Source organism: Vicugna pacos, chromosome 21, assembly GCF_048564905.1.
Source record: "Vicugna pacos chromosome 21, VicPac4, whole genome shotgun sequence".
In the NCBI taxonomy this organism is placed as follows: domain Eukaryota; kingdom Metazoa; phylum Chordata; class Mammalia; order Artiodactyla; family Camelidae; genus Vicugna; species Vicugna pacos.
This window is the reverse complement of record NC_133007.1, coordinates 4,660,827-4,688,525: the sequence shown is the minus strand read 5'-3', so window position 1 is coordinate 4,688,525 and position 27,699 is coordinate 4,660,827. Positions and strand designations below refer to the sequence as shown.

At 53.8% G+C, this 27,699-nt stretch overlaps 1 protein-coding gene across 3 annotated transcripts; it reads right to left on the bottom strand.

Annotated features, from left to right (window-relative positions):
• Positions 1 to 352: 352 nt before the first annotated feature.
• NCF2 (neutrophil cytosolic factor 2) lies at positions 353 to 27,580 on the bottom strand. Of its 3 annotated transcripts, XM_072945950.1 has the most exons (16): positions 27,550 to 27,580; positions 25,147 to 25,354; positions 23,272 to 23,354; positions 16,785 to 16,893; positions 12,678 to 12,812; positions 11,704 to 11,811; positions 11,363 to 11,422; positions 9,956 to 9,999; positions 8,344 to 8,485; positions 8,073 to 8,141; positions 6,953 to 7,028; positions 5,167 to 5,192; positions 4,586 to 4,737; positions 4,347 to 4,458; positions 1,527 to 1,704; positions 353 to 804 (listed from the first exon to the last, which is right to left on the bottom strand). In XM_072945950.1, the coding sequence occupies exons 2-16, from the start codon at positions 25,318 to 25,320 to the stop codon at positions 698 to 700; spliced, it is 1,575 nt and encodes a 524-aa protein (XP_072802051.1). In that variant the 5' UTR covers positions 25,321 to 25,354; positions 27,550 to 27,580; the 3' UTR covers positions 353 to 697. The 3 variants fall into 3 exon arrangements, with proteins under 3 accessions (XP_072802051.1, XP_006211831.1, XP_072802052.1); XM_006211769.4 differs by lacking the exon at positions 27,550 to 27,580 and having other exon boundaries at positions 25,147 to 25,570; XM_072945951.1 differs by lacking the exons at positions 23,272 to 23,354; positions 25,147 to 25,354; positions 27,550 to 27,580 and adding an exon at positions 20,270 to 20,567.
• Positions 27,581 to 27,699: the final 119 nt, after the last annotated feature.

The following is a 27,699-nucleotide window of genomic DNA, read 5'->3' as shown; positions in this document are numbered from 1 at the left end:
TACAGTACGTATTATAAACGTCATCTGACAGGATGGGCGCACTTACCTGTCAGTGGCGTGGATTCAGTATTGAGCCCTGAACAAATGTCCCTCCCTGAGGAGGCATGAGGGCCTGGGATTCTAGTATTTTACTTCTCTGTGGGGTTAGCAGCTATGTTCCGGGGGCACCTAACCCAGTGTAGGTTCTGTTTAAGCATTGAGGATTTTAACTAAAAAAAAAAAAAAAAAATTGTGTGTGTGCGCACACCTTCTGAATCACCCCTAAAGTTCCCTCAGGCCCTGGGTGTCTGGGACAGTGATGGTGCAGGAGTAGGGGCACTTACACTTAGGTCTGGGGCCTGCACTCGGGGTGTCTTGTTTTTGTAAATTTTTTATTGAGGCATCACATACAGAGAAGTGTACCAATTATCAGGGTACAACTCGGTGAATTTTCACGAACTGCACCCATCTGGTAGCCAGCACTCAGAGCAGGAAGCAGATTATCAGCACCCCCGGGGCTCCCTGATGCCCTTCCAGACTCTTCCAGCCACCACCCCTCCCTGCCCCCAGGGGAATCTCACGTCATTGTCTGATGGGTCAAGTGTTAGCCGGGAGAAGTAGGCGAGCTAGCACCTCAGCACGGTGACGTCTGTGCAGTATGCTGCAGAGCCGTGCTGCGTCTTGCACGTGGTGGTGCTTCCTTTTCCTGTGAAACCTCCTAGACTCGCCTGGGACTGCTTTCCAAGTCTGCGCATTCTTCAACGAAAGCTTTGGGGAAGATGCCAACCTTCCCTTTGCACTCCCCTTCCAGCCATTCTTCATTCACTGATAAAAGGAAAAGTACACATTGATTTCAAATCCCGTATATAGGAAAGTGACCTCATCTGGATCGTTTACCAGACCTTTTGCCAGACCTTCTCCACCGCCAGTTGTGCCACAGGGAAAAGTCAGCATTGGGAAGTGATCGGAGGTAAGAGCGAACGTAGGATTTAGCCATCTTATTACTGGTTTCTGTCTTAGATGTGATAACGGATTAGACTTTTCAAAAAGTTACCAGAGAAGCACTAAATTAGAAACTTCCACTTACTTCAGGTTTTAATGTGTTTGATACCTAATAGGAAAGTCACCAGAGACAGCAATGCTGAATAGTTCCTTTTTAAGGCAAAATTTATCCCCTTCTTCCCTCATCTGCAAAAAGTTCATCAATTCAAAGAACAATCATTTGCAGACGCACCATAGACTTGGTGCAAAGGCAAAATGATTCCAGCCACCTTTCAGTTCATTAACTCTGGGAATGAGAACCCATGGCTTCTCAAACATCGCCATCTCTAATAATCACACTGTGATGTAAGTCTGGCGCATGTCGCTTCCCTTCCCGTGAGAACAGCAGACGGCAAGGCTGACCGCTCCCGCGCGCTCCCTCCAGCTGAAAGCCGGGAGGAGGCCGAAACCACTGGCTAAGGGTGTAGCGTCCTGATGTTTTCTCTCTGCCCTTGAATTTCTTTCCTGCTGACAAGCAGTTCCTACAGTCCAGGAGTAGCACTCACCCGTTGCCATCACCAGGATCACGTCCCCTTCCAGAAACTCCAGGTCTTCCGGGTGCGTAGCCTCGTAACTGAAGAGTGCTACCACCTGGCTCCCTCCCTGGAGCTGGGGCTCGGATGTCTGGTTATTCGCACCAGATTTTTCACTTCCTCTGGGTTCATCTGGAACGCCCTGGTCACCCTGAAATAGTAAAGGGACTGTTAGCTTTCCTGATGTCTGCAGTGATCACTGAACTAAAGGAATCGGTCAGCGAGACGTCAGTGTAGCACAAGGGGTGCAGACTCAGAAAGGCAGGTTTGTGGTCTGTGCCTAGCACAGACCTGGCACGTTCTTCATGGACTCCGACTGGCCGGGTGAATGAAACCAAAGGTCTGCAGGACCAGAGACGGTCTTCAAACCTTCCTGAAACCTCAACCGTAATCCTGAGAAAGGTAGAACAGTTCCGACTGTGACTTCTGAAAAGATGGAGAAACAGGCCGAGTCACAAGTAAGTGACAAAATGATAGATACACACGTGTGTGTGTGTGTGTTTAAACTTGGTTCATGATGTGTTCCTGCACTGAGCTGAGTAGATACTTCATAAATTTGAGCTCACTTCCCTTCTCTTCTAGTCAGGGAATGAGAACGTCCTTGCACCGTCCAAGACTAAGCAATAAGATGAGAAAAGATAGTCCACAGTGGCCTCTGAGGCTGGACTGAGTTCTAAAATGACCGTGGTGGGGGTTTGGGGAGGCTTGGCTGCGTACAGCCACGAAACAGATTGAGGCTCTCTTCAAAGGACAAAAATTAACAGTAGTTGAAAACAAAAGTAAAAAGTTTCTTCAAAAAAGAAAATAAAAGCAAACAAACAAACAAAAAAACCTTTTCCGTGAAGGAATTCACATTCAGAGCAGAACTCCTTCTAAGCAGAATCCTTTCAAGACAGAACTGAAGGGATGAGTCCAAAGACAGACACTTGGAAAACCTAAAGGTGACCTCCCAGACTCTCAAGGGGCCCCTTGCACTGGCACTCACCCGTGGGCTTCTGGGCCGGACGCACTGGGGAGTCTCAGTTCGGGGGGCTCTCTGCTTCTTGACTTTCCCCAACTCAGATGAGCACGAAGTTTACTGAGTGGGGTTTATTGCAGGGCCGTCCTCTTTAATCCTTCCCCCCCAGTTTTTTTTTTTTTCCATCAGACATCTGTCTTTGAGTGAGACTCTACCAAAGAGACCCTCCCCTCACTGAGCAGAAGCCATCAATCCAAAGCAAAACCTCCGTATTTCCTCCCCTGCTCACAGCATCACCCCAGCACAGCAGGGCACAGGGCCTTCCTGGATCTGACCCCCTGCCTTTCCCACCTTGTCTCCCACCACTGTCCCCACTGCGCCAGGGAGCCCTAAGCACCCTCTCCCACTGTGCAGACTCCCTGGTGCTCCCTCCGTCTGCTCCATCTGTGTACTGCGCCCATCCTAACCTCCTCCACCTGGCTAATGCTAGGGACCATTTTAAGGCTAAGTTTCAAGACAATTTCAGCGTCATTTTCTCTAAGAAGACTCCTGACTTGTCCCACTTCCCTCCAGCATTTTTGGGTGAGATACCCTCCCAAGTGCTTACATAACACAGCAAGTCATGTGTGCATCACGGTCGGTTTACGTAATAACACGTGGCTTTGTAATCATCTGTCCTCATCTTCCTAAGAAGGACCTACATCCTACTAGTTTTTCTATCTCCAGCGCCTATCTAGAGAGCAGTAAGTACCCACCAAGTGTTTGCAGAAGAATAAATGTTACCAGACAAACGCTGGGAACAGCTCAAATGTACACCAGCAGGTGGATGAAAAAGCAAACTGTGGTATCCACACAACAGAATACCATTTAGCATTCAGAAGAAATGGACTACTAAAACACAAAAGAATACCTATACTGTGCGATCCACTTGTATGAGGTTACAAAAAAGGCAAACAAAAAAGCATGTTGACAGAAGGCAGGTGACAGTTTCCAAGGGCCATTGTTGGGGGAGGGAATCAACATCTACAACAAAAGGAAATGGCAACTTGTCCTTCGGAAACTAAGGGACAAAGTCCAAGAGTGTCTGTCGGTAGCTACGACTCCCAGCCTTTACCTTCGCTCTGGCTCCCTGTGTTCTTACAGGGGAGCCAGTGAACTCTTTTCCGGACGCCAGGGCCCTTAGACAACCTGCCCTTCCCCTCTCAGAGCAGCGAGGTGTCCCGTACAGGAGGGCTCTGTGCAGCCTTGGCCAGGCTGCCCTCCCTTTGCCTTGCTACCTCAGTTATAAACTAGGCCAAAAATATCTCCCTCATAGAGCCGTGGGAATTGTAGGAATACTACCCAGAGTGCTCTTGGCACAGGCTTAGACACACAGGAAGTTCTCGGTGGAGGCTTGCAATGAGTAGGAGGTTATTATCCAAGTCATCTCTTTGTGAAACCAATGCTCACTGTTTTCTTTCCCTCCCAAGTGTTCCTCCCCATGGAAACTTAAGGTGCAGAATGGCTGTGAGCTCAGCCTCAAGCTATGACTTCACCCCACCTTGCTTGACGGTGACAGGCCTGGACACAATGGGGTGTGGCAGCAGATGGAAGGGACTCGAGGCTTTCTGTGGGCGCCTGGGCTGCTCTCCTCTTGTGGGAACCCCTCTCCCGGCTGCAGCCCAGGTGAGGATGCAGACGGAAGGCAGGCAGCGCTGCGGCTCATTACCCACCATATCCCCAACACAAGCATAGTGCCAGGCACACAGAAGGTCCTTGGTAGGTGCTGGACTGTTACTGAGGAAGTGACCCAGTAGAAAGGTGGCATTAGAGGCCCTTGGGCTCACTGCACTCACCACTGTGTTCTCACACCACAAAGTCAGGCAGTAGTTTTTCACTTGGTCCCAGGCATCCTTCATGCCATCTTCTGAAAGGGGCACCAGCTCATTGCTGTCCCGAGGCCGATAGCTGGGGAGAGATGATGGGTAAGGACCAAGTCAGAGAACGTCGGTGCCGGACCATCCTCCTCTTCCGCCTTCCAGGCCAGCCCCGGGTTCCCAGCTGTACTCCCACCTGCTCCGTGCACGGCGCTCACCTCAGCTTAGTGTGTTCCGGCAGGAGCTCCAGCTTCTGGGCTACCATGGCCCGGACCTGGCTGTAGGGAAGCCCAAGCTGGGTCTCCATGACCACCGTGTACTTGTAGTGCACCTTGAGCATGTAGGCCTTGGGGACGCTGACCTTGACCTCCTGCGGGGGAAGGACGCAAAGGCGATACATGAGTGTCTGAGGCCTCCTCCAAGCAACACGTGGTCTCACCAGGAATTCTCGCGGCAGAAAGAGGCCGAGAAGTACCTGGATTTATAGCAACGTGAAAGGGCCTTTGGAGCTCTGTCCTCCAGCCCAACTCTTGCTTGGAAAAGAATTCCTGCTGGGTGAGATCCGGCCTACCAGCCATGGACCAGTAGGCAACGTGTGCATGGAGGAGAGAGAGGCTGTCGAGGAGGGGCCCTGGCCCATGGAGAGTGTGCATGTGTGTGTGTGTGTGTGTGTGTGTGGTGGCAGCTCTGGGGACTCCATCTATAACCCAGGGAGACATGCCCATGGACATGCTTAGGTGCGCAGCCCAAGCGCTTCCCCTCGCTACCACTTGAAATAGTGCAAGAAAAACAACGTTACCTTGGGCTCTCCTTTTTCTTTCTGACCTAAATGGAGAAGGTAAGGAATTAGACCAAAGAAGGTGATGAATAAACACCCTTGCCCGCCCCTGCCACACACAGGCTGAAAGCTCTTGGCACAGCGCCCCCTGCTCCTCACCCTTTAACCTCTGGAGCGATCATTCACCTTCACAAGCTGGGGGAGAAACCCCTCTGGGGAAAGGTGATGGGCAGAGCCACGAACAGACAAAGGAACCCAGTCTCTGCTTCTAGAGACCACACAGGTAGTTACCAAAGGACCATCACATCCTCCCCAACCTGTGGGGGTCGGGAGGGGACCCAAGGGTCAGTGAACAGCAGAGCCTCAGGCGTGCCATGTACCATGCGAGATTCCCAAAGGTGGGTTAAACCAGTGGGCTTCGGAGAAACGAAAATGAGGGGGTTTGCAATGAGCCGGGGACCACAGAAGGAGTAGTAGGAACACTCGTTTTCACTTTGTCCTTTACTTTCGGTATGTTTTCTGATGTGCGTAATACGTTACTGTAGCAGTCCACGTATATAGAACTTAGATAAGAGAAGCGTGCGTAAAGGCATTCACCACGGGGGTGGGGTGCGTGATCATAAAGCCCGCACTGACTCAAACCCAGATGGTCATTAGAATCACGTGGGAAGTTTTTTCTAGAAATACCCAATTCTAGTCTTAAAATAACAAAATCAAAGGCCTAGGAATCTATATCCTTAAAAATGTCCCTAGGTTAATTAATATATGATCCTTGATGGACCCCTAGACAGAAAAGCTCTCAAGGACATTTTGGGGGACAACTAGAGAAACGTGAATATGAAACATACAATCTATATATTAAGGTTAAATGTCCTAAATATAACAATTGTACTGTTCTTGTGGAGAGGAAGGTCCTTGTTCTCAGGAGACACATGCCGAAGTGTGGGGTGAAGGCTCATGAGTCTGTAACTTACTTTTAAATGGTTCAGCCATTTGGAAAAAAATGTTTATATCAGAGAGGGGAGCCAGGCAAGTAGCTGGTGCAAAATGTTAACGACTAGCGAATCTAGGTGAGAGGCAGTCTGGGGTTTACTGTACTAGACTTTCAACTTTTCTGTAGGTTTGATATCTTCCAAGTAAAAATAGGGGTGGGGAGCATCTCAAGTGATTCTGATGATCAGGTGGGCGTGGCAATCACCGATCTAGGGTCTGGACAAACCACCTATTCAGTGCACCTCTACCGAGCACTTACACGCAGAATCCGCTTAACCTGCGTTCATGACAAAGAGCCCATGACTCCCCAGGGCAGCCCTCTCCACACATCCGCAGAGTCTCCCTTTCACGCCTGCCCCTTGGCTCTTTGTCCATCCCTCAGGGCTCTGGGGAGCAGTTTCCTTCCCAGCTGGAGCTCCTGAGCTGTTTGGAAAGAGCCACTCCATCCACCTCTGAGGTAAACGTGTGCAATGACATCAACCTTTCCTCCTGGGACATGGTTTCAGTCCCTCATGACTGAGAGGGTTTGGTGATTGCTTGAGTTGGGTTGGGACACTCACTGCCCCCAGAGACCAGCTACATTCACCCAAGCCCAGGAGTGCTGTGGAGCAGGGAGGGAGAAAGGGCACCTATTTCCAGTGTTATGGGAGGCTCGTCCAGGAGACGGGGGCTCTGGGCTGTGCGGCCCTGAGCTGAGTGGCATGCTGGGAGGAGAAAGCAGAATTTCCTGGAGGGCTGGGAGAGCAGCTCTGTCAGGAAGCAGCTCGGAGAACTCCGGCACCCAGGGCTAGGAGGGTGCTCCAAGGACACTGACCTGGTGACAGCTGGGGTCTTCCAGGAGCACTGGAACTGGGAGGAGCTGGGATATCTGGCTCCGGGGAGGCTTCCTCCTGGAGGGGACAGGAAGAGACGGTGAGAACCTTCATTCAAAGTTCTCAGGCAGGGGTACGAGTCTGGGATGGGAAGAGCAGTTGCAAACGACTTCCTAGATGCTGCAGTAGTGGTGATATTTGGGGGAGACTGAAGAAAGTGTTGGCTAAATGGGAGGAAGGGTTGGCCTGGTGAAAACAAATCACAGCAGAAATGAGAATCCTAACCCCCAGCTCAGAGGCCCTTGCAGCCTAATCACCCCTTTCAGCCACACTGGAAACCCGCGGAGCTGGGGCGGGGCCCTGAGCTGTTGGCTCAGCGAACCCTCTCACCCCATATCTCCCCTTCAAAGGAAAAATTCCCCTTCTCATTTGCATGACATTTAAAACTTTTCAAATTGACACAACATTGTAAAATGATTATAAATCAATAAAAAAAAGTTTTAAAAAATAAACAAAAATAGAAGTCCTAGAAAAAAAAAAACTTTTCAGGTCATCTGGACAGAGTGATTCTGATCTGGGAGGGCCAAGCCCGTTGAGGACAACCAGTTGCAGAGTCTAGAGCGAGACGGGGTCCCCTGGCCATCCGACATCTGCCTGGCAGCTCAGACCCAACCAAGACTACCCCAGGCCTGGCAGCAGGGCCAGAAGCAATGGCTGCCAAGGCCGACTCTGACTCTGCTCTGCTCTAAAGAGACATTTTGGTTTCTTAAATGTATTTCACCGGCCAACACATTGACTATCCTTCCAGGTGAAGAAGACATGTCTGGGAAGACCTAACCTTCGTGTGCCATGGCTCTGGTGGCGTCACCATTGACCAGGAGGAGTCACAGAGCTGGGGGGCCCAGCAGGTCCTGCTGATGCCTCCACTCAGCTCATCTGGGTTTTCCCTCCATCCCCAAGTCTAGCTCTGGGCAGCTGGTGCCAATGGAGGGCAGGCTCGGGGCCAGTGAGTCCTCGGCGCCTCTTTCACACTGCTTTCCCCACCTCCGCGGAGTGGTCTGTCAGTGGTGGGGGTTTGGGGACGGGGCGGGGGGGTCGGGTCAGACCCGGACTCTACGTTACCTGGGGCTGCTGCTGAGAATGGATCCGCAGCTCAACCGGTTCGAGGTAGTTGCAGGGAACGAGCCCCTTCTGCAGGGCAGCATCGCCGAGTCAGAAAGGGGGAATAAAGACGTGTTTATCAGCGCCCACACCGCAGGAGAACCCAGAGCCGTGGGCAGATGGAAGCGGGCGGCTGGCCTGCGAGTGAGGTAGCAGCCGCCGCTCCTCCGGGGCTCTGCCGCGCGCTGCCAGGATCCTGAGCCCCAAGCCCCACCCCCGGTCCTCGGAATACCTGCCCGTTGAACATGACCGTGGCCCAGTTATCACTGCCCTTCTTCAAGACAAAGACGATGTTCCCCGGCATGACCTGGAGCTCCTCTGGCGTCTCGGGCACAAACCCAAACAGCACACGGTGGGCTTCCCCTTCCAGAGCCCTGCAGCCGGGGAGGCGGGTCGACACAAGGTCCCGCCCACCGTCCAGGCTGGACTGCATCCCGCCCGTGGACTGCACCCCCTCCCACGGCGCTGTGGACAGGCAGCAATGGACTCGGAGCCGGGAGACCCGCCCCAGGCAGCTTCTAACTCCACCTCTGACTGCCCAGGTGACCCTGAGCAGGGAGCCTGCCTGCTTGAGGTCCCGGGAGGACAGGGTAGGGAACCGCACGTGAACACGCCGGGGGGCGACAGTGGAAGGATCATCCCACCGCCACACTAGATGACGGGCCTTGCCACCCGTGCCCTCCCTTCCTTGCGGGGGCTGGCCGGCGCCCGGTTCTGGGTGGGGCGGGAGAGCATGAGGGGCACAAGGCGGAAGGTGGGTGGGTGGGAGCCAGCTGGGTGGGAAAGACGACGCCTGGAGGAGGGGGAGGAGAAATCCCCTGGAGCCAGCGTGGGAGGGGACACACAGCCGGAGGGCCGGGCTGTGCGGCGTGGGGGGGAGGGCTGTGTAGCTAGGCTCTGAGGTCCCCCTGCCTGCTTATGCAATGTCATTTCCCCTCCCCGGCTCCTCCAGACCCGCTCTGCTCCCGGGCGTCCCATCTGTGCCACCTCGGAAAGTGTGACCGAGGCCGCCCCCTCACTCACTCTGGCCTTGCTGGGTCCCTCTCCCCCCAGCTCTACCATTTTCCCCACAGCCTTTCCTTTTGTTTCCAAACATTGTGCCCATTTACCTCCAGGGCACAGCCTCCTCCAGCCCAGGAGAGTTTCAGAGTGAGCAAATCCGAAGCCAACCCCCTCACTTTCACAGTTGCTTTGGGACTTTCTCCACTTCTTTTTTTTTTCTTTTTTTTTTTTTAACAATCTTCTCTGTTGGTTGGGGAGGCTGTGCTTGCTTCCTCACTTAGAGATAACTCTTAAGAAAGCTGTGGGTTATGTCATTCTTGGCTCCTCATCTTATAGAAGAATGACTTCTTTTTCTCCAGTCCTTCCTTTTACTTCTTCCAAAACCATGTGCAATGGGGAATGAAAGATGCCCACCCAGGAAAGGACATGCCATTCCGGCCTCCTCCTCTGCTCACCCGACTCCCCAGAGCCTGGCCTCCTGGGCCTCCGAGGGGCTGTGGCCCATTCAGCCCTCCGCCCTGAGGTCAGCGTGCCGGCCCCAGGGGATGCTCCGCGGACACCGCGCACTCCAGCAACCACCCCTCCCCGCCTGGGGCCTGTGCACGTTGACATGGGGACACAGGGACACCAGGCGACTGTAACCAGGACCCCATGGCCTGCCGCGCCACCGGCCAGGCTCTGTCCCCACCATCACTCCATCCTAACCTGGAGAGCAGAAGTGGCTGACAGGCTAGGCTGAATTCCACAAGGTTTGGACCCCGACCCCAGCCTCACGCCTGTTATTGCCATCAGTCCAGGCTTGGAGCTTGGATATTTGGCGTTTTGGTCTGAATCTAACTTACCTGAAGATCTCTGGGGTTTTGGGCCTGGGTGGAGGCTCAGCTGCCTTGAATATTCAGGAGAAATGAAGACGTCAGGACAACAGGGAAGGATGGGGAGAGAGAACAGACGGTTAATGGTAATTTAAGCCTTCTCCCAGACCAGAAAATCAAAGAATGCATTTCCGGCTCGATCAGAACCCCGTCTAGGGAGAGGGCGCAGTGTTCCCTGACTAAACACTGGAGAACAACTCCTCCCGCCGGCTCCCGGGTGCAGGTTGCACCAGCACAGCCATTCATCCTGGGCCAGACCCGGTTTCTGGAACGTTTAGCTCTCCCAGTGCCACATGGCATCACAAGGGTGCGTTTGACCTTGAGCTCTGTCCCCGTCCCAGGACAGTCTCCCAAAGCTCTGCCCTGTAGCGCACGTCTGCTCTGTCACCCAACGCTCATGGGCATTTAAAAATCAACCCAGGATCCACGGACCAGGCAAGACCCTTCTTTCAAGGTGTGCTCCTTGTTCTCCACTGAGTGCCATGGAGCCCCGCTACCTGGGCCTCTCCCCTTTCTTGGAGTCCCCTGGCTGCCCTGAAGGCCACAGGAGTCCCATAGGGCTTTCTTCAACTTTATGATGAAGAGAGAGATCGAAGAACCTTGACTCTCTTGCTCTCCTCCTTTGCTCATCTTTCCCTCCAGAGCCCCAGTGTCGGTCACATCTAGGCCAACAGGCTGACCCTGGTAGGCGGTCAGCGCTGCTCTCAGAGTGACCGGGTGTGTGCACACTGGACCGTAGTTGCCACGCTCAGAAAATCCTCCCGCTGCTAGTGGGGACCGACGCTCCTGCCCATCACAGCTCTGTGGCAACGGAGCTCGGAATCTTCTCAGCCTGTCCTACCCTCCTCCCTTCATAAGGAAGCTCTGCCTTCACATTCCTAGACCCACTGTCCCCCAGTCCATCTGGAACCGTGTCTCCGAGCCCAGCCTGGGCGGAAAGATGGTTCACTCCGGGCACCCTGCCTGTGTTGTGCACGCAGGCGGGTGGAGGGAGCCCGTGGGAGTCCCCTACCAGCCCCTGTGTTCCGTGTCTGAGGAGAGGCACTGTGAAAAAGCCTTCCACAGCTTTTGCTTCAATTTCCTGCAAGTTCCAAGAGAACTTGCAGGAACCTAGAGAAGTGAAGACTGCTGGCATTCTGGGGAAAGCAGAAGGGCTGGTCCCTGAGGCTCGAGGTTAAGTCTGAAACTGCCTTGTTCCTCTACCGGTCATGGAACCCGTGACCAGGAATGGCCAGGCTGTGCCCCTCGGCAGCACTGAGAACCCAGGTGAAGGCGCCCTGAGAACAAGGCAGCTCAGCACAGACATCCTCCCCAGCGGCTGTTTCAGAGAGAGGGTCTGGAGACCCAGGTCCATGGGGAAGGGCAGGACTGCCTCACCTGTGGCTGCAGGGGGGCAAACCCCGAGAAACTGTCTTGGTCCACGACAGATGCCACAACCTGAAATCGAGGACGGAAGGTGTGAGGGTGCAGCCGGCACTGTTTCCCGTCCTTCTGTGGTTTCCCTGAGCCCCTCCTGCCTCACACCCTGGATCCACTCTTGGGGGCGCCTGGTTCCCGAAGTGTCCAGTGGCCGAGGACAGGACTGCTGACCCTCTGAGTCAGAAGCTGCTGCCATCCCAGGGTAGAACCACGAGGCCGGTGCCCTTTTCCAAGGGTTCCTCCCACCCTGCTCTGTGTGGCCACAGGGGACCTGGAGGAAGCTGAGTGACCTCACTCACCGTGGCCTTGCCTAGGTAGTCCTTCTTGACCAGCTGAGCCACTTGCCTCTCATTTGGCCGAAACAACCTGCCCACAGGGATCACCACCGGCTCATACAGCTTCTGTTTCTGTAACACAGAGAACACGATTTTCTTACCTGTAAGACGGGGGGAGCGACGCTTGTCCTGTCTCCCTCACTGAACAGGTGCAAGGATCCGTTGAGATAACCTCCCAAGCGTGCTTTTTTGCAACATGTCAGGATGGGATTTCTTACTATTTCAGGGTGTCTAAGGTGGGAACAGCTGGGCTCAATAGCACCTTACTTGGAGAGGCTGTCAGGACCCCTGTGGGTGTCATTTGCCCAGCACCTTCTTTTCCTGGGGGAGCCACCGCTCTCCCACTCTGCGTGGCTCAGGCGAAGCCGTCCCTCATGGCATAGGAGGCACCACAGCCACAAGAGCGGCCCAGGACCCGAGCCAGGCCCACGGCAGCGCTCTCCTGGGACTGGTAGACCACGGCCATGGACACTCGTGTGCAGGCTGAGTGGAGCCCCCTTGTTGCCAGTGTTTTAGAAATCTGATTTAAAACCAGCTTCATCCCCAAATGTGCCCAAACAATGGATAAGTTTCACCATTTGTTCATATAATCAATGCATTTTTGCTGACAGCCATCACAGGCCTGGCACGGTGCCAGGCTGCGAGGACCCGGCGAGCAGTGAGCAGGCAGAAGCAGCCTCTGCCCAGGGCTTGGCCCCTGTCCCCAGCCTCCCTCTGGGGGACCTTAGCCAGGGCTCCGCTGGCCAGGGCTCCAGGCCTCAGCATCTCCAACTTCCAGACTCAGGATCCTGCACAGAACCATATACCCCCAAGATCAGTGTTACCTGGAGCTCAGAGGAGATGAAAGCACCTCGTTTATGGTTTCCCAGTCCACATGTGCACTGAACCAAGTACACACCCACTCAAGTCCTCACCACCAGCTCCACCAGTGCGCTCACCCAGACGCTTTCCATGGCTTTGTCGATTTTGGAATGCCTCGGCTCAGACTTCATGCTCACAGCCAGCGCCAAATGTTCTTCGGCCTTTTTCCATTCCTCCTTCTTGGCGTACATGAAAGCAATATTATACAACACCTAGAAAGGCACAGGCCACACCGAGAACTTGAGGCTGCTCCAAGTCTAGGGACCAGGCAGGGAAGAGCTGCATGTCTGCGCTTGGAACGCTGCCTGGTGGCATGTCTCCCTTCCCCAGCTCTCCCGGGAGCAGCTGAAGCGAAACGCCATCAATCCTACTACTGAGTTAGGCCTAGCGCAAGGATGCTGTGAAGAAACTTCACGTAACACGCAAATCCTACATCATGTGCATTCTCTCAACGACCAAGTAGGTCGGGGGGAGGACAAGAGCTGCTGTGTTGTTTTAGTACCGAGAACAGCGACGTGCTCAAGGCCCCTTGAAGAGTTGGGCGTAACATACATGCGTGTGGCCTCCCAGACCAGCTCCGGCCACTGAGCCCAGGCTGGGAGACTGGACAGGCACAGGGTGGAGAGGGGGGGTCCCAGATGTGTCGTCCTGCCCCAGCACCGACTGAACCCTGTCCAGAGCACGGGAATGACAAGACTGTGTGATGTAGCCACATGGGCACGGGGAACCTCTGTGGGCAAAAGTCCCCTGGAGCTGGAGAGAGACTTGGTGTCAACCCAGGGCAACACTTCAGCTGGGGCGGGAGAAAATCAAGATGGCAACCGACAGGTAGAGTTTACTTTGTTTCCTTTTAACCGCAGAGCAGCAAGTTCTTAGGGCTCCCCGCACGAGGCCTGGGGGATGAGCTCCCAGGAGCCACTGCCGGCCTTCCATGCGTGAGAGTGGCAGGATTTGTGGCCTGACGTCCAGGGGCGGCGTGCGGGCAGCACTGCAGGGCCTCAGAGGGGGAGACACCGCTGGTTGACTGAGGCCCCACTGGAGAAGGGGACAGCTGGCCTTCCAAGCTGGAACACGTGCGGCCGTGCAGTGGAGGTACCCCCGGGCTGTTTCCTAGTGTGTGGCCCCAGGTTCTTTATAAAACGGTGATAATAACATTGCCTGCCTCCAGATGGTTGTAAAGAACAAATAATTCACCTAAAGCCCCGAGTTCAGCTGCCCGGCACCCAGCGGGTGCTGTACGGACAGTCACCACTGTGAGCCCTGTCGCCTGCCGAACTATCTTGGGACTTGCCAGGAGGCTCGGCAAGGAGGTCTCGTCTGCCCTCTGAGGGAGAGCCACGCTGCCCGCGTGCTCTGGGGAAGATCACAGGGTTGAGTTTGCAGACTCAGGCCATCTGGGGATTCCCTGTGTTTGTAATCACAAGGCTAACACTGTGAAGAACTTCGGGCTCCTGGAGCCTGGTGCTGCCTGTCAGAGTCAGTGTCCTTGTCCTTGTCCTGACCATCCTCATTATCATCACCAACCCCATTTACTGACCAGCTATAGGACCAGGCACCCTGTCCGCGTGATCTGCAAGCCTCACAACCACTGACCGGGGCGGGAGCCCCACTTCTGTGGGCCCACAGTCCTCCCATTGCACTGCTCTTGCCCCACCTTGTCCCACATGCCCGTGAGCTTCTGGCTGCCGACACCTCGTCCCGCGGACCCCTGGACGTCTGTTGCCTGACACTAGTAGGCGTCAGAAAGGTGCACAAAAACGAGTTAGTTTATTAATGAATGGCTATGAGGTTAGGTGCTCAGCTTTGCTTTATAGATGATGGCTCGGCAGTGACACGTAACTTTCTGAGGTTTATACAACCAGTAAGTGTCGGGTGGGGATTTGATCCCAAGGACCTTGCTTTTAGTGGTAGCCAGCTGCAAGGTGATCCCCATCTCCTGGTGCTCACCCTCCAGGGTAGTCCCACCCAATCCAAGGGAGCTGCCCTGGTAGCCAATAGAATATTATGGAAATGAGGGGGTGTGGCATATAAAGACACCGATGCTCCATTTTTACCTTCTCTCGGATCATTACTTTCTCTAGGGGAAGCCAGCCACCAGGTCATGACAGCCTCAGGCAGCCTTACAGAGAGGTTCATGTGGCAAAGACAGGCCTTCTGCCAACAAGGAACACTCCCTTGCCAGGCACATGTGCCGCCCTAGAAGCAGAGCCTCCAGCCCCAGCCAAGCTTTCCGATGGCAGCAGCCCCACTGACACCTTCACTGCAACCTCATGGAAGCCTCCAAGCCAGGCCACCCAGCCAAGCTTGGGTTTCTGACCCCAGAAACTGTGATCATAAACAGTATTATTTTAAGTCACTGTGTTTTAGAGCAGTTTGGTGTTCAGCCACAGATAAGTAATGACACTTCTCCTCTATTCCAGTCTGCCACTCACAATGTGACTTGGTTCAGGGTCTCATCCAAATAAAAAGAACAGTTTATCAAGGCGCGTGTGGATGGGCAGCAGGATGGGTTTTCCCATAGAGCTGGCGGCTGGCGCTGGGCAGGCAGCAAGCCCAGGGGCAGAGACCTAGGCTCCCTTCCTGGGCTGTTTCTGAGCCTCAGTGAAGCTGTTGCCTTTTGCATACATGCTTGGCTGGCCCAGCCCACCCCGACCATGTGTGCAGAGAGAAAGGAGAACTCAAAGCCGCTTGAAACTTCGTGTTTGCTTCTCAGCCACTTTCTCTTAAGAACGTTTCTAGCAACAGGTTTTCATGAGTCCATGATTGGAAAAGCCTGAGACTCTTTTCCAAAAGGATGGTGCAATTTCTCTCTCCCTGGTGGGCAGGGAGGCGTGGCATGATGAGTAGCCAGGTGACTGGAGTGTCCCATGTGGTGGACGCGACCCTGAAAAGTCCAGCCTCAGTTGCAGAGAGGCTCAGAGGGGCATTTCCTGCCCCCTGAGTCATTTAAACTCCAGCTACAGCGGGAGCACTCCTCCCATGGAGTTCTGCTTTCGTGCCCCCCCTTCTAGGGTCCTTTCTCTAGAGCCACGTGGTCCCTCAACCCTTTAATCTGAGTGATTCTCACTTAGGGGAAACTGGCAATGTCTAGCGATATTTTGGGTTTTCACGTGGGGGTGGGGTGCTACCGCCATCTAGTGGGTGGAGGCCAGGGATGCTGTTCAACACCCTACAATGCCCAGGACAGCCCCCTGCAACGAAGAATTAACCGGTCTAACGCAACAACAGGGCCGCGGTTGCTCCAGAGGCTGTGCCCTGGAAGCTGGCCAAATGCCAGCCAATTCCCCCCGAAAAGCCTCATTTCCCTCGCCTGGGGGAACTGAGGAAGGGCTGGATGGGGACATGTGTCCCAGTGGCCCAGGCAGCAGCGAACTCTATTATTAGCCCTGAGTGACCCTGGGAACACGTGGCTTCTCGTGCCTGAGAAACTAAAGCAGGGGACTTTTTTCCAACGATTCTTCTAAATAAAGCTCTATGTTACTTGCAGGGATTTTAGGTTTAAAGCTACTGGTGCATAACTGGGGCTTAGAAGGGGAGTGAGGCGGGTTGGCTGGAAAAGGTCCATGAACCTGTCAAGTCCAAGCAGCCGTGCTGCCTCCTTTCGGGCAGACGGAGCGTGCGTCATCCTTCTAGGGACACCTTTCCTAACTGTGTGCTCCGAGTCGTTCTTCGAGCCGGAGGGGACGGACTGGCGCTCAATTATCCTCACTCTGTCTTTGGGCGTCAGCTCAGTTCACGAGGCCAGACCATTCCTCACAAAGAGTGTGAGCTCGGGGACTGAGCAAGGTCATGGCAGGTTCTGCACGGAGAGTGAACCCTGGTTTTGGATTTGTTAGTGTGATGCTGAGAAACAGCCTCTCAACCCAAATTGTGCAAATCATTCTGAATGCTTCCACAGGCCAACACACTCGGGCTCAGCCAAGCCGTTCCAAACAGAGCCCAGCAAACTCGTTTCCGCAGGGTCCTTCGAGCCTCACGTTAATGAAACACACACATGCAGGGACTGAAGACTCCATCAGGAGCCTGAAATGATAGACCTGCGTCTTTTCTTAAGGGAAGATCTGAGTCCCAAGGCTGGGGAGATGAAATGCCTTTTCTAGGCCCCTGGAGGCGTCAACAGATCACTGTGCATCGGAAGTGCCGGCGCCCCCCCACCCCCGCCCGGGCCAGGCCCTGTGCCTCACCTCGCAGGCGAACAGCTTGAACTGCAGCCCCAGGATCTTGTAGTCTATCAGCTGGTTCCCCCGGAGCTGAGTCAAGGCCTCTTTAAGATCTTTAATAGCAGAATCATACCTGTGGGAAAGAAAGCAGTTCAGGGCTCGGAGGAATAAAGGAAGAACAGAATGTGCGTCTGCTTCCCTCTGTCCGTCCGTCTCACTGGGACAAGGGAGCCTTTCCAATTCCCTCCTTTTTTTTTAAACTGAAGCATAGTCGATTTACAACCTTGTGTTCATATCTGATATACAGTTTGGTGATTCAGCTACACACACACACGTATATATTCTTTTTCATATTTTCATTATAGGTTACGACAAGATGTTGAATATAGTTCCTTGTGCTGTACACTTCTATGTGGGATCTCAGAAAATGACACAGATGAACTTATTTATAAAACAGAAACAGACTCACAGACATAGGAAACAAACTGATAGTTCCCAGGTGGGGGAAAGGGGTGGGAAGGGGTAAATGGGGAGTTCAGGATCTGCAGAGACAAACTACTGTACATAAAATAGATAAACAGCAAGGTCCAGTCACTTCTGACCTGCTCTGGTTTTCCGCCAGCCCTGAGCCCTGTGCTCTGCGGAACTCGGTGTGAACGGGGCCCCCTGGGGTCACGCATCCGGGCAGCCCCGCCAGCCTCCCAGCCTCAGGCGGTCACAGGTGCTTTCATCTCTGTGGACTGACTGCACCCAGCTCCCGCTTTTCTGACGCCCCCTTGTCACTTCCCAAAAGAGCCTCTCTCTCTCCCGAGAGCTTCCGAGCAGAGCAGCCCCTGCCGGCCGGCCCCGGTGTCCCTCGGAGCCGAGTCAGAGCACGGATCATGCCTCGCTCCCCACCCTCAGGCCGGGCCAGCCTGACACGGCTCCAAGGGGCCTCCTCACAGTCGCTGATGTCACCTTCCTGCCAAGAGCTTCTGCTTTGGCTTCTTTTGAGCCCAACTTAACTCTTGGTTTTGTGGCCTTTGTAGTTTCCTGTCCCCTCCCTCCTCCTCCACACACTTTGGGAAAAAGAGAATAGAAACCACCACTCAAGCCCGATGGCATTTCACCACTGCCCCTGGCGCTGCCCTTCTGCTTCCTCGGGTTGGCGTGGTGCTGACTGGCTCAAGATGCATCAGGGCTGCTGCTACTGGATTCACGCGGAGAATGGGGCTGACCGCCTCGATAGTGCCCACGGGGGTGTGGGCAGGACCTGGACCAGCCTGCTTGGCCTGCCCCGACCTCCCCAGAGGCCCTGGTGGGGGGGAGCCGTTCCTGGGTGGCAGGGGGTGGTAGCAGCCAAAGTCAAGCTACCCCCACCCCTGCCCCAGCCCCTGGCCTGGCAAGAACAAATGTGACTATCTGGTTGTGGCTCCTGCCGGGCAACTGAGCTGTAAAGTCCCTGGGCCACTGTCTGGCCCCAGGCGGCCACGTGTGGCTTCTCTTGGAGGCAAGCCTGAAATGTGGACACGGGCTGGTGGGGACCCTCGAGAGGCGGGGGGGTATAATGAAGGCACCCCAGGGACTGGGACCAGACCCATCAGCCCAGCCTCTGACCAGGAGACCCTGGCAAATTCCTTCCCTGGCCGCAGCCTCCAGACTGATGTTATGAGGAGAGTGCTGTGCACAAGGGGCCAACAAATTCAAGGAGCACAGAACACGAAGGGCTTGCTGCGACGTGGCCCTGGGTCTGATTTCTGAAGTCAACACTACATGGACTTGCGTCTTGGCTCTGCCACTTGCTATCTAGTGACAAAGGGCACTTTTCATTTCTCTAAGTCTGTTTCTTCATCTTTAGAATTAGAGACTAACAAGAGAACAAAGCATTCAGGTGCTCAGGATGGCGCCTGGCACACCCAGTGATTCACTGTTATTAAAATATATACATATTTTTTCAGCTCTAAATCTTTGGCAACTAAATGCATAGACCAGTCTTTTAATTCGTGCTTACTTAACACTGGATGCTGTATTAGCTATCACTGGGAGATAAAAATACCCAGATGTGGAAGCTGGAGTGCTGATCTCAGGGAAGCTTGGAGCCGACCAGGAGGGCGGACTGGACAAGAGGTCCCACGCTGGCTGGGGGAGAAGCTGGACTCTCTGTCATCGTTTGGTTGGAAGACACCCACACACACAGTGGCTGTGGGAGTAACGGGAGGGGACGGCCTGGGTCTGACACAGGAGGGAGGCTTCCTCTGACGTGCCCTTTCGGCCAGGATGACTGTAAAACCCATCAAAGCACGCAGGCTATTCCTTACGAAGTGAGAGGCATTTGCAGTGGTTTACACGTCTTTGCAGGCGTTCCTTGGAAGGGGCGGAGGATAAGCGCCCCTGTTCCTTCCTTCTAAGCTGGAGGATGGGGAGCCTGGCTCTGACTCACTAAGCCAAGGGGAAGGGGACAGGCGGAGATGCAGGCGTCCCGTTTCGTGGGCAGACGTGATTTCCACCGTGTTCTGCTGCCTGTTTGTGACAGAGAAGGTCCTCAGAGGGCACGCGTGAGGCGTCGTCAGCATTAACCTGCGACGTGCCTGCCTCCCTGGTGAGCTGTTCCCCCGCCTGCGTCCACTTGGTGTTACGTGAGCCCAGCCATTCCACCTCTGAAGTCCGCCCATCAAGATGGCTAAAGATCTGGCCCAGTGGGAGGCGGAAAGAACTGACGTTATTAAAGGGTTTGCTTTGTGTTAAAACAGGGTGGGGGTCCCCCTGCCAGATGTCTGTTTTTAAACATATCTTTGAAAACATCGCCCTGACCGCCTGCTGCCGGCCTCTTCTAGCCCCCCTTGTTTGCCCGGAGCTGCTTCCCTGGGCACCTGGACTGCCCCCCAGCTCTGTTCCCCGCTGCACAGGGTCTGAATAAGCTCCATATACAAATTCCAGAACAACCTTCAGTCCATGTGCTGGGGGGCAGGCAGCGCGCCCCGGCCTCCCTCCAGCCCTTCTGCAGTTTTCTTCCGTGCCATTTGGAACCCGCAGTGTCCCCTATGATGCCAAGGGGTCGGCAGCTTCCCCCCCAGGTTCCGCTGGGCAGGGCCAGAGGGTTTTCCTCACACACACCCCGCCTACACCTGCACGTCACCCCGCCTGGCCCCGTGGCCACCCCAGGACCCGGCCCGGAGCCCCCGCTCCCCAGAGCAGGGCTCGCCACGCAGCGGCAAAGCCGCCGAAGCGCCTCATCGGCTGAGCCCGAGAGGGCTCCTCACACTCAGCTCTGGACCACTCTCTGGGAAGTTTGCCTAGTAACCACTGACGTTCTGCTTGCTCCGGGGCCGCCAGTGCCCGGGGCTCTCTAGAACCCCGCACTCCATACCCTGACATCAGGGGTAATGGAGAGTTTCAGAAAGCTGAAGGGAGCCAAGATGTCAAGCACCTGGGCGCTGGGGGCTGGGGCCGTGCCCCTTCCTGGTTCAAAGACATCAGGGAAAGGCTTTGCTGTGATGCCTCCTCCAGCATCTCCCTCCAAAGGGTCTCACCTTATCATCACAGCCCTAGGGTTCAGACGGCCAGGATCTGAAAGGTGAGCTCCCTTCCCCTTTTGGAGGAAAGGGCAGGGGTCAGAGAGGTCAGACAGTCGGCCACAGCCACCCCTCCGACACGACCTGCCTGCTCAGAATGACTGACTGCGTCCCGGTGGAACTCCATAATGACAGCAGAGCCAGTGCAGCAACATCTGAAGGTGGGAAAACCTGAAAGGAAGCACCCAACAACGCGCCAAAGCAGGTCCCACCCACCGAGATCTGAAGGAAGGCCTGACCCCCTCACGAGAAGCGACTGCTCTCGGTCCCCAAGGCACTTGTCTAAAAATGCTGCCTCAGCATGCGACCCACTCTGCCTTGCGCCACAGTTACTCATGTTGGCGGCCTGTTTCCCTCTTTTGATGTGGAAGTTCCTTGAAGCTGGGGCTGTATTTCACCCACTTTTAATTCCAAAGGATTTAACTACCATCCTAGACACTGAAATACGAGTGAATAAGTGCTCTTTCCTCACGAGCTGTACAGAGGAGACGGGGGTGATTAAAGGAGGCACAGGGGAGCGGTCACCACGCTGGCTGGTGGCTGAGCGTGCCTGGGGCCAGCCCTGGAGCCTGCGAGTGACGGGCAGGGGCGGAGCCAGAGCAGCAGGCAAGGGAAGTTGCCCTTTTTCCTGGAGTAATGGGATCCACTGGAGGGTCTTAAAATATCACGTTTCTTTTTCAAGAAGATCACTTGGGAATATGGGTGATTTGGAAGTGATTGCAGTGGTCCTGGGGAAAATGAGGTCTACACCAGGGCAGTGCTGGTGGAGAGGGAGAGAAAGGGTGCACATGGGAGACATGTAAGCGGTCAACTTGGCCAGGTTTAGGAAAAGAGATATTCTGGGTTGACCCCAGGTAGACACTTACTAGCCGGCTGGCTACGGTTGGAGGTCAACGCCACAAGAGAGGGTCGGAGCCCCAAGGGTGCATGTATGATTTTCAGGGGACACTGAACCCCCTGAAATTGCACATAAGTGTAGGTACCTGTGTGTGTGTTTCTGGGAAGATAGCCCATATGTTATGCTATGTAACACCCACTGCTATAGTGATAAAAGGGGAGAGAGCCAAGAGCTCAATCTTTTTGGGGGGAGAAGGGACACCAGTGCCTATGGATTGAGCAGAAGAGAAGGAGGCGGCCCAGGGCGAGAACAGTGACTCATTTACATTATTTACTCAGTAGATAGTCCTTGAAGTAAAGACAAAATTTGGTAGATTTTTCTCTTAGATTTAACTATTAACCAGTCACAGACTAATTGAATCCTGGGTCTTATTCCTGGGTCTAAGATCTTTTTGACTCACTCAAAATAGAAACCTTTTGGATTCTGGGGACAACTGGGCTTTTTCACGTAGAAATTTCTTCTGGGAGCCTCTTTGCCAGCTCTCTCTCCTCGTTAGAGGCTGTTGGAACTAATTAAAGGATGGCCTTGGAGTTTGTCTTTCATGACTTAAGGTCAGCTGGAGGATTTGTGCTCAGCCCTTTCCAAATATTCTGTACATCTGGAGATTATTGAGGATGAGGGAAGGGGGCACCAAGAAGGATGTTAAGAAGGGAGACTGAAGCATGAAGCCGCCAAAAAGTAAAAGCCAGTCTGTCCTCAAGCCCAGGCTTTCATTCCCCAGACTGCCTGTGTGGTTTTCCTCTGGGGGAGGCTTCACTCACTCCTGCTCTTACTCATTCGGATAATCAGTCGACTGTGTCTACATCCTGGAAGTCCTCTGAGCTTCTGGTAGTTGCCCCTAGCAACGGCTCAGCACAGCAACCTTAAGGCCTCTGTTTCTGACTACACCCTGGGGTCAAAGCCTTTCCGGGCTGCATAGGAGCAGAGCCCAGCCCAGCCCTCCTCAATGCCTGGACAGCCTCTGCAGCCTCCCCCAGCCCCACCCACGCCCTGCCTCACGTGCTGTGCACGCGTGTGCACGCACGCACGCACACACCTTATTCACCATGCCTCGACCATCTTCACTGTTTAGAAATTTCTTCATTAGCCTGAGCTGAATCATCTTCCCTAGAACTTGTTTGCACTAATGGAACAATTTCTGCAAAGGGTCAGTTTGCCCTCCCCTAAAACATTTTACATTGATGCTTAGAATATGTTTTCTTTGTTTTCTGTATGTTTACTGGGGTGTTTGGGGGAGGGGCGTGGGAAGTGAGATTAACTTTCATTTTCTATTTGTCTCTTTGCTAATTATTTCATGTTGACTGTAAATGCACCAAAAATGCAGAAAGGCTGATAGAAGGAAATGGAAATCCCTGTAATTTCACCGCCGGGAGAGAAATACTGACAACGTTTTGGTCCATGGCCTTTCAGACTGTGCTTTGGAACAGAAGTGGAATCGTGCTGTACACGCAATGTTGAAATCTGTCTTTTGAAGTTAATATCTATCGTGGACTTTTTCCTATGTTAAGATATATGCTGGTTATTTATCTGCACCGGTAAAACCTTGTACATATAATGTTGCCCATTCATATTCTCATTTTGGTGGCTGAATTCTATTTCACTGAATGGATTAAGCCAGGTTTTTGGAAACACATTCTGCAGGAGTGAAGGAAGGTTTGGATGTGGCTTCACGATACTCCTCATTAGGTGACAGCCTGGTGACTCGTAGTGGGGGACACCACGGGTGTTCCCTCAACGGCCACGGTATTTACAGCCAGCACCACCCAGGCTGTGACCCACCAGAGACACGGGCGGGCAGGCCACACCAGGCCTGCGGTGGTTATGTAGGCTGGTCCGGAGCTGTGACCCAGCTGGCCCATAGCTGAGTGGCGGGCCTGCCTTCCCTCCCCGAGAGGGCTTCTGCCTCGTGCTGACGGATTGCATAACTGCCCAGAGAAACTCCAGCCAGACTTCCCAGTAGAGGCCTGGAGGACACTTCTCAAACCCCACGTCTGGCAGCACCAAGACCCCCTCCGGGTTCCTCCGCACACTTCCCCAGCTCGCGTGACGCTGGACCACTTACTTCTCCATCTGGTAGTAGAGCATTCCTCGCTGGAAGTAGGCCACTGCCAAGTGCTTGTCTCGGTTGATGCTTCTGGTGAAGGCCTGTGGGGAGAAGAGCCAGGCAGTGAGGCCGCGTGGGTTGAACCAGAGAATGAGGCAGGAAGGGTCCCGAGAATGGCTGGTGTCTCGGAGGTGACAGGAGGTTTAGGGGTCAGACACCAGGGACAGAGCCCCCTGGGCTGTCCCTCCCTAATTTATAGGGTGTTTACAGGTTACCAATCCCCTTGAAGCTTAGTGTTCTCCTCCATAAAATGGGTCTATTCATATCCACCTTTCAAGACAGGATTAAAATAAAAATAATCAAATTTGACAATAAAAATATTATATACAGTATTTGTTTATTTTATAAATAACTGTATCGTAGAAATGGTATACAATTAAGGTAAGATATATGTGGTCTTATTGCCATTTTGTTCATTGTTTTGAAATACTATACAAGTAAAATAATAACAAATAAGAATGTATATGAAATGCTGGGAATGAGGACTCAAGCAAGAAACCACAGGAAGGCAGAGAGACTGAGAGGCCAGAGGCAGAAGGATGCAGGGAGAGACCCTGCGCGGAGCCGAGCGGTGAGCACCCCCGCACAGCCTCGCCCAGGAGCCCTGAGGCCAGACAACAGCCTTTGCTGGCAGAGCTGCGCCCAGGCCGGCTGCCCGGCTTTGCCGGCCTCTCCCCGCGACAGCGCGCACTTTGTCTCCAGCAGCGCCAGAATCTCTGGTACTGTTTGCTGCCCACCCCCGCCCTGGGGCAGGTCGCTGAGAGGGGGTGGGCCTGGGGGCCCCTTCTGCCCACCCTGCAGCCTGGGGCGGCCTTGGCAGTCTGTGCGGTCTTCCAGGGTCTTCCAAGCGGCTTCTGTCTCCCTCTTTGTCAAGGTAAGGGCGGTTGTAAGAGGAACAAGCCCTTTAAGGGGGCTGGGGAGTCAGTCACCTGTCCACACCCCCTTGCAAACGTGCGCAGTAAAAGGGAAACATAAGAGCTAACGTCTGCACAGGGGTGTGAAGTCACACGTCACTTTAGCAGCTGGTGCCTCACTTAATGCTCATGATGCTGAAAGCCAGGTGTCTACACGGCTTCCTGAAGCCCAGAGGTCCCGAGAGAGGCAGAGCTGGAGTCGGATCCTAGAGCGTCTGCTTCCAAATGCCATACCCTTTCCAGCTCACCACAACCAATCCGAGGAAGCGATCACTGACAGGGCTCAACCCCACACTGGGAAATATGAGAGAAAGAACACCTGAAAACGGTGCTGTGGCGTCCCACAGTGTGCCCTTGGCGGGCGGTCCTGTCGCCAGCACCAGGCTCCTCGCAAGAGGGCGCCAGGGAGCAGATCAGAATTGCCACTTGAGAGGAAACCTGTTTTTCTTAAGTGCCTCCTCTTGGTCTGTTGGGCAGGCAAAGCTCACACACAGGAGATTGCTAGAAAGTCAAAGGAGGTGCTTTAAAATCAGGCGGGAAGCAGTGAGATGGAAATCCTGTGGCCAGCAGTTCACAAGTTGAAAAAAAACAAAGCGTAACCAGGGGAGCCTTCAGAAAGGTTTTAAAGAATGATTCCAGATGATCTGAATGTGACAGATGGAGCAGATGGCGAAGGAAGGAGAGCAGAACCCACAGCTAGGGGCTCCCAGCCGGGGATGCAGGTTGGAACCACCCGGGAGCTTTTCAAACCTGAAGCGCCCAGGCTCTCCCCAGGCCAATTGAATCGGGATCTCTGGGGGTAGGTGGGGCCTGGGCAGTTTCTGTTCTTCTAAAGCTCCTAATTTCTCAAGCGCAGCCGGGGCTGAGAACCTCAATCACAAAGGCCGGGGAGTCCTCGGGCAGGGGCACTTCCACTCACCTTCTCCGCCTCAGGCATGTTTTCCAGGATCGTGTGCATGCAGCCAATGTTGAAGCAAATCCTGGAGTGGGGGTCCTGGACCGCAGCGAAGGCGTCCAGGGCTCCCTTCCAGTCCTTCTTGTCAGCTGCTAACACCCCTTCATTCCAGAGGCTGATGGCCTCGGCCAGGGACATGGTCAGGTGCAAACCAGGAGGCTGTGAGCGCTGCCTGGAGACAGGGAGATCAGGAAATGGCGAGCAGGTGTCTCCCCAGCAGGGCTGCCAGCAGCCTTCCCTTTCTTGGCCTGGTGCTCAGAATGGGGCCCCGTCTCCCTTAAGACAACTTCTCAGTGTTGCAAAGGTGGCAGGAAATGTCCCCACCTTTTGGCAACTGACACATAAACCTACCCTGAGAGAAAGGGAAAGAGAAGGGGAGAGAGAGGGCGAGAGGGGCGGAGTGTGGAGGGGAGAGGAAGTGCATCAGATAGTGCCTGTCATGCATCAGTTCCCCAAAATGCTGCTGCTCTTTCCCCCAGCTCCTCCTCCTCTGTCTTCCCCCATCTGCGGCAGCGCCGTCCCCGCTCAGGGCCACCTCCAGCTCCCTGTCAGATGAGGGTGCTGGATGACAGAATCATGCTTCCCAGTCTTAAATGAATCCCTTGCTCACTTCCTTCATAGACCATCTTGATCTATTTGGTTTGCCCTATTTGAGCTAAAATTGTCAACAAATTTCTGAGACAGGATGGTCTTGGGTGTCCATCTGGCCTGAGATACTTTTGTAAACAGTTAGGAAGCTCAGCAGGGACTGATTTCCTGCAAAGGAGAAAGTTAGGAGCCAACTATGGCAGTGAATTCTGACTTCTCCCATCCTTCCGTGAAAAACTGAAGAGACAAGGGATCTCACTGATGACTTATGTGTTTACTCCGCCTAAAACACAGATTTACGATTCCTTCCCCTATTGCCCTGGAAGAGTAAAAATCAGTAAAACCTCCCAGGGGAAAAATAGGGAGTGGAGGGTATAACCAATTTGACTTACTAACCTCCTGACTTCTTGTTAATATTAAGTAATGTGCATGCTTCTGGGGGTCAAATACTTAGATGCCAACTCTTGTTCTGTAGCAACTGCAAAGCATTTGTCAATTATCACCAAGCTTCCCCTAAAAGCCTGGAAATACAACTAAAATGTTCATTCTAAGGGGGGAGGGTATAGCTCAGTGGTAGAGTGCATGCTTAGCATGCACGAGGTCATGGGTTCAACTCCCAGTACCTCTGTTAAATTAAAAAAATAATAAATAAACCTAATCACCTTCCCCCAACAAACAAAACAAAAGAAATTAAAAAATAAAATGTTCATTCTATAGCACTCGTAGGATTGAAGGTGTGGGAATTGAGAAGACCAGCATGTGCCTTTGCACAGACCATGCCCTGCGTTTGGAAGGCCTTCCCACCTCACTTCTTTGCCTGGCAAACTCCTACTCATTCTTTAAAGCCCAGTTAAATGTCACCACCTGTCTGAAATCTAGCTCCACGCTCTAGGTAGCAGAGAGAACTACCCCCTTCTCTGTCCCACTTCTTCCCAAACAAGTTTATTTGTTGGCATTCTCTTCTCATCTGCCCAAACTCTTACCCCCTTGAGAGCTGGGCCCACGCCTTTTTACTCTATGATCCCCAGCACCCATACTCGGTACATGGGGATGGGTTATATTCTGAAAAGAAGTTAGAAATCATTGGCAAATGACCTGCAGGTAGCAGTGATGTGGGAAGAGGTACTGTTCTCTCATCCAGAGAATAAATACCTAAAACTCAACTAGCACATTTAATCAATGTCCTAGGAAAGCCAAGTGGTTTTGTAGGTAAACTAGACTTTACTTACACTTTTTTGGGGGCCCTGTTTATTAGCCTAGTCTGCCACACAGACCTCTCCTTACACTGATGCCCGTCACTCGTCCAGCCTTATTTCCCAGAACGCCCTTCACAAACCCTGCAAGCTCTACGGCCTGTCCCTCTGCCTCCAGGCCTTCACTTCCCACCTCTCCGCTTTCGCTCTGCTGCCCCCTCTCCCGGGGCCGCCCTTCCATGTCTGCACCTTCAAACTCACCCGGCACTGCCGTGGGCGACCCGCTCAGATGTCACCTCCTTTCAGAAGCTGTGCTGAAACCAGGCCCACGCCCACGCCCAAGCCCCCAGACCCGGGATCCCGCCTTCCCCTGGACGCCCGCTTGGGGTTCAGTGTCTGCACATGTGTCTCAGCCCTGGAGCAGGCTCCCGACCTGGGGCTGGACGTCCTGGGGCCGCCCCATCCCTGCATCCGCCAGAGACCCAGCAAGGCTGTCCACATTCAATCCTGTCCACTTTCCCTCCTGCCCCCAAGCTAACGTCAACTTGTGGATGAACGTCTAGTGTCCTAACCTCTTCCCACTCACCCATCTGTTGGTCACAGAGTAGCCAGACGGATCTTCTAAAAACACAAGACGATCACATCATGCCCCTGTTTTGAAACCTTCAGTGCCCTTCCATTGCTCTTAGGGTACAACCCAAACTCCTTCCTGCGGTGCAGGGAGGACCCTGCCCCC

Coding starts and splice junctions, on each gene's coding strand:
- NCF2 (XM_072945950.1), bottom strand. CDS start 25,320: ATGTCCCTGGCCGAGGCCATCAGCCTCTGGAATGAAGGGGTGTTAGCA. Junction 5,193..6,952: donor AAGACCCCAGCTGTCACCAG/GTCAGTGTCCTT, acceptor TTCTCCATTTAG/GTCAGAAAGAAAAAGGAGAG. Junction 4,738..5,166: donor AAGAAAAAGGAGAGCCCAAG/GTAACGTTGTTT, acceptor CTTCCCCCGCAG/GAGGTCAAGGTCAGCGTCCC.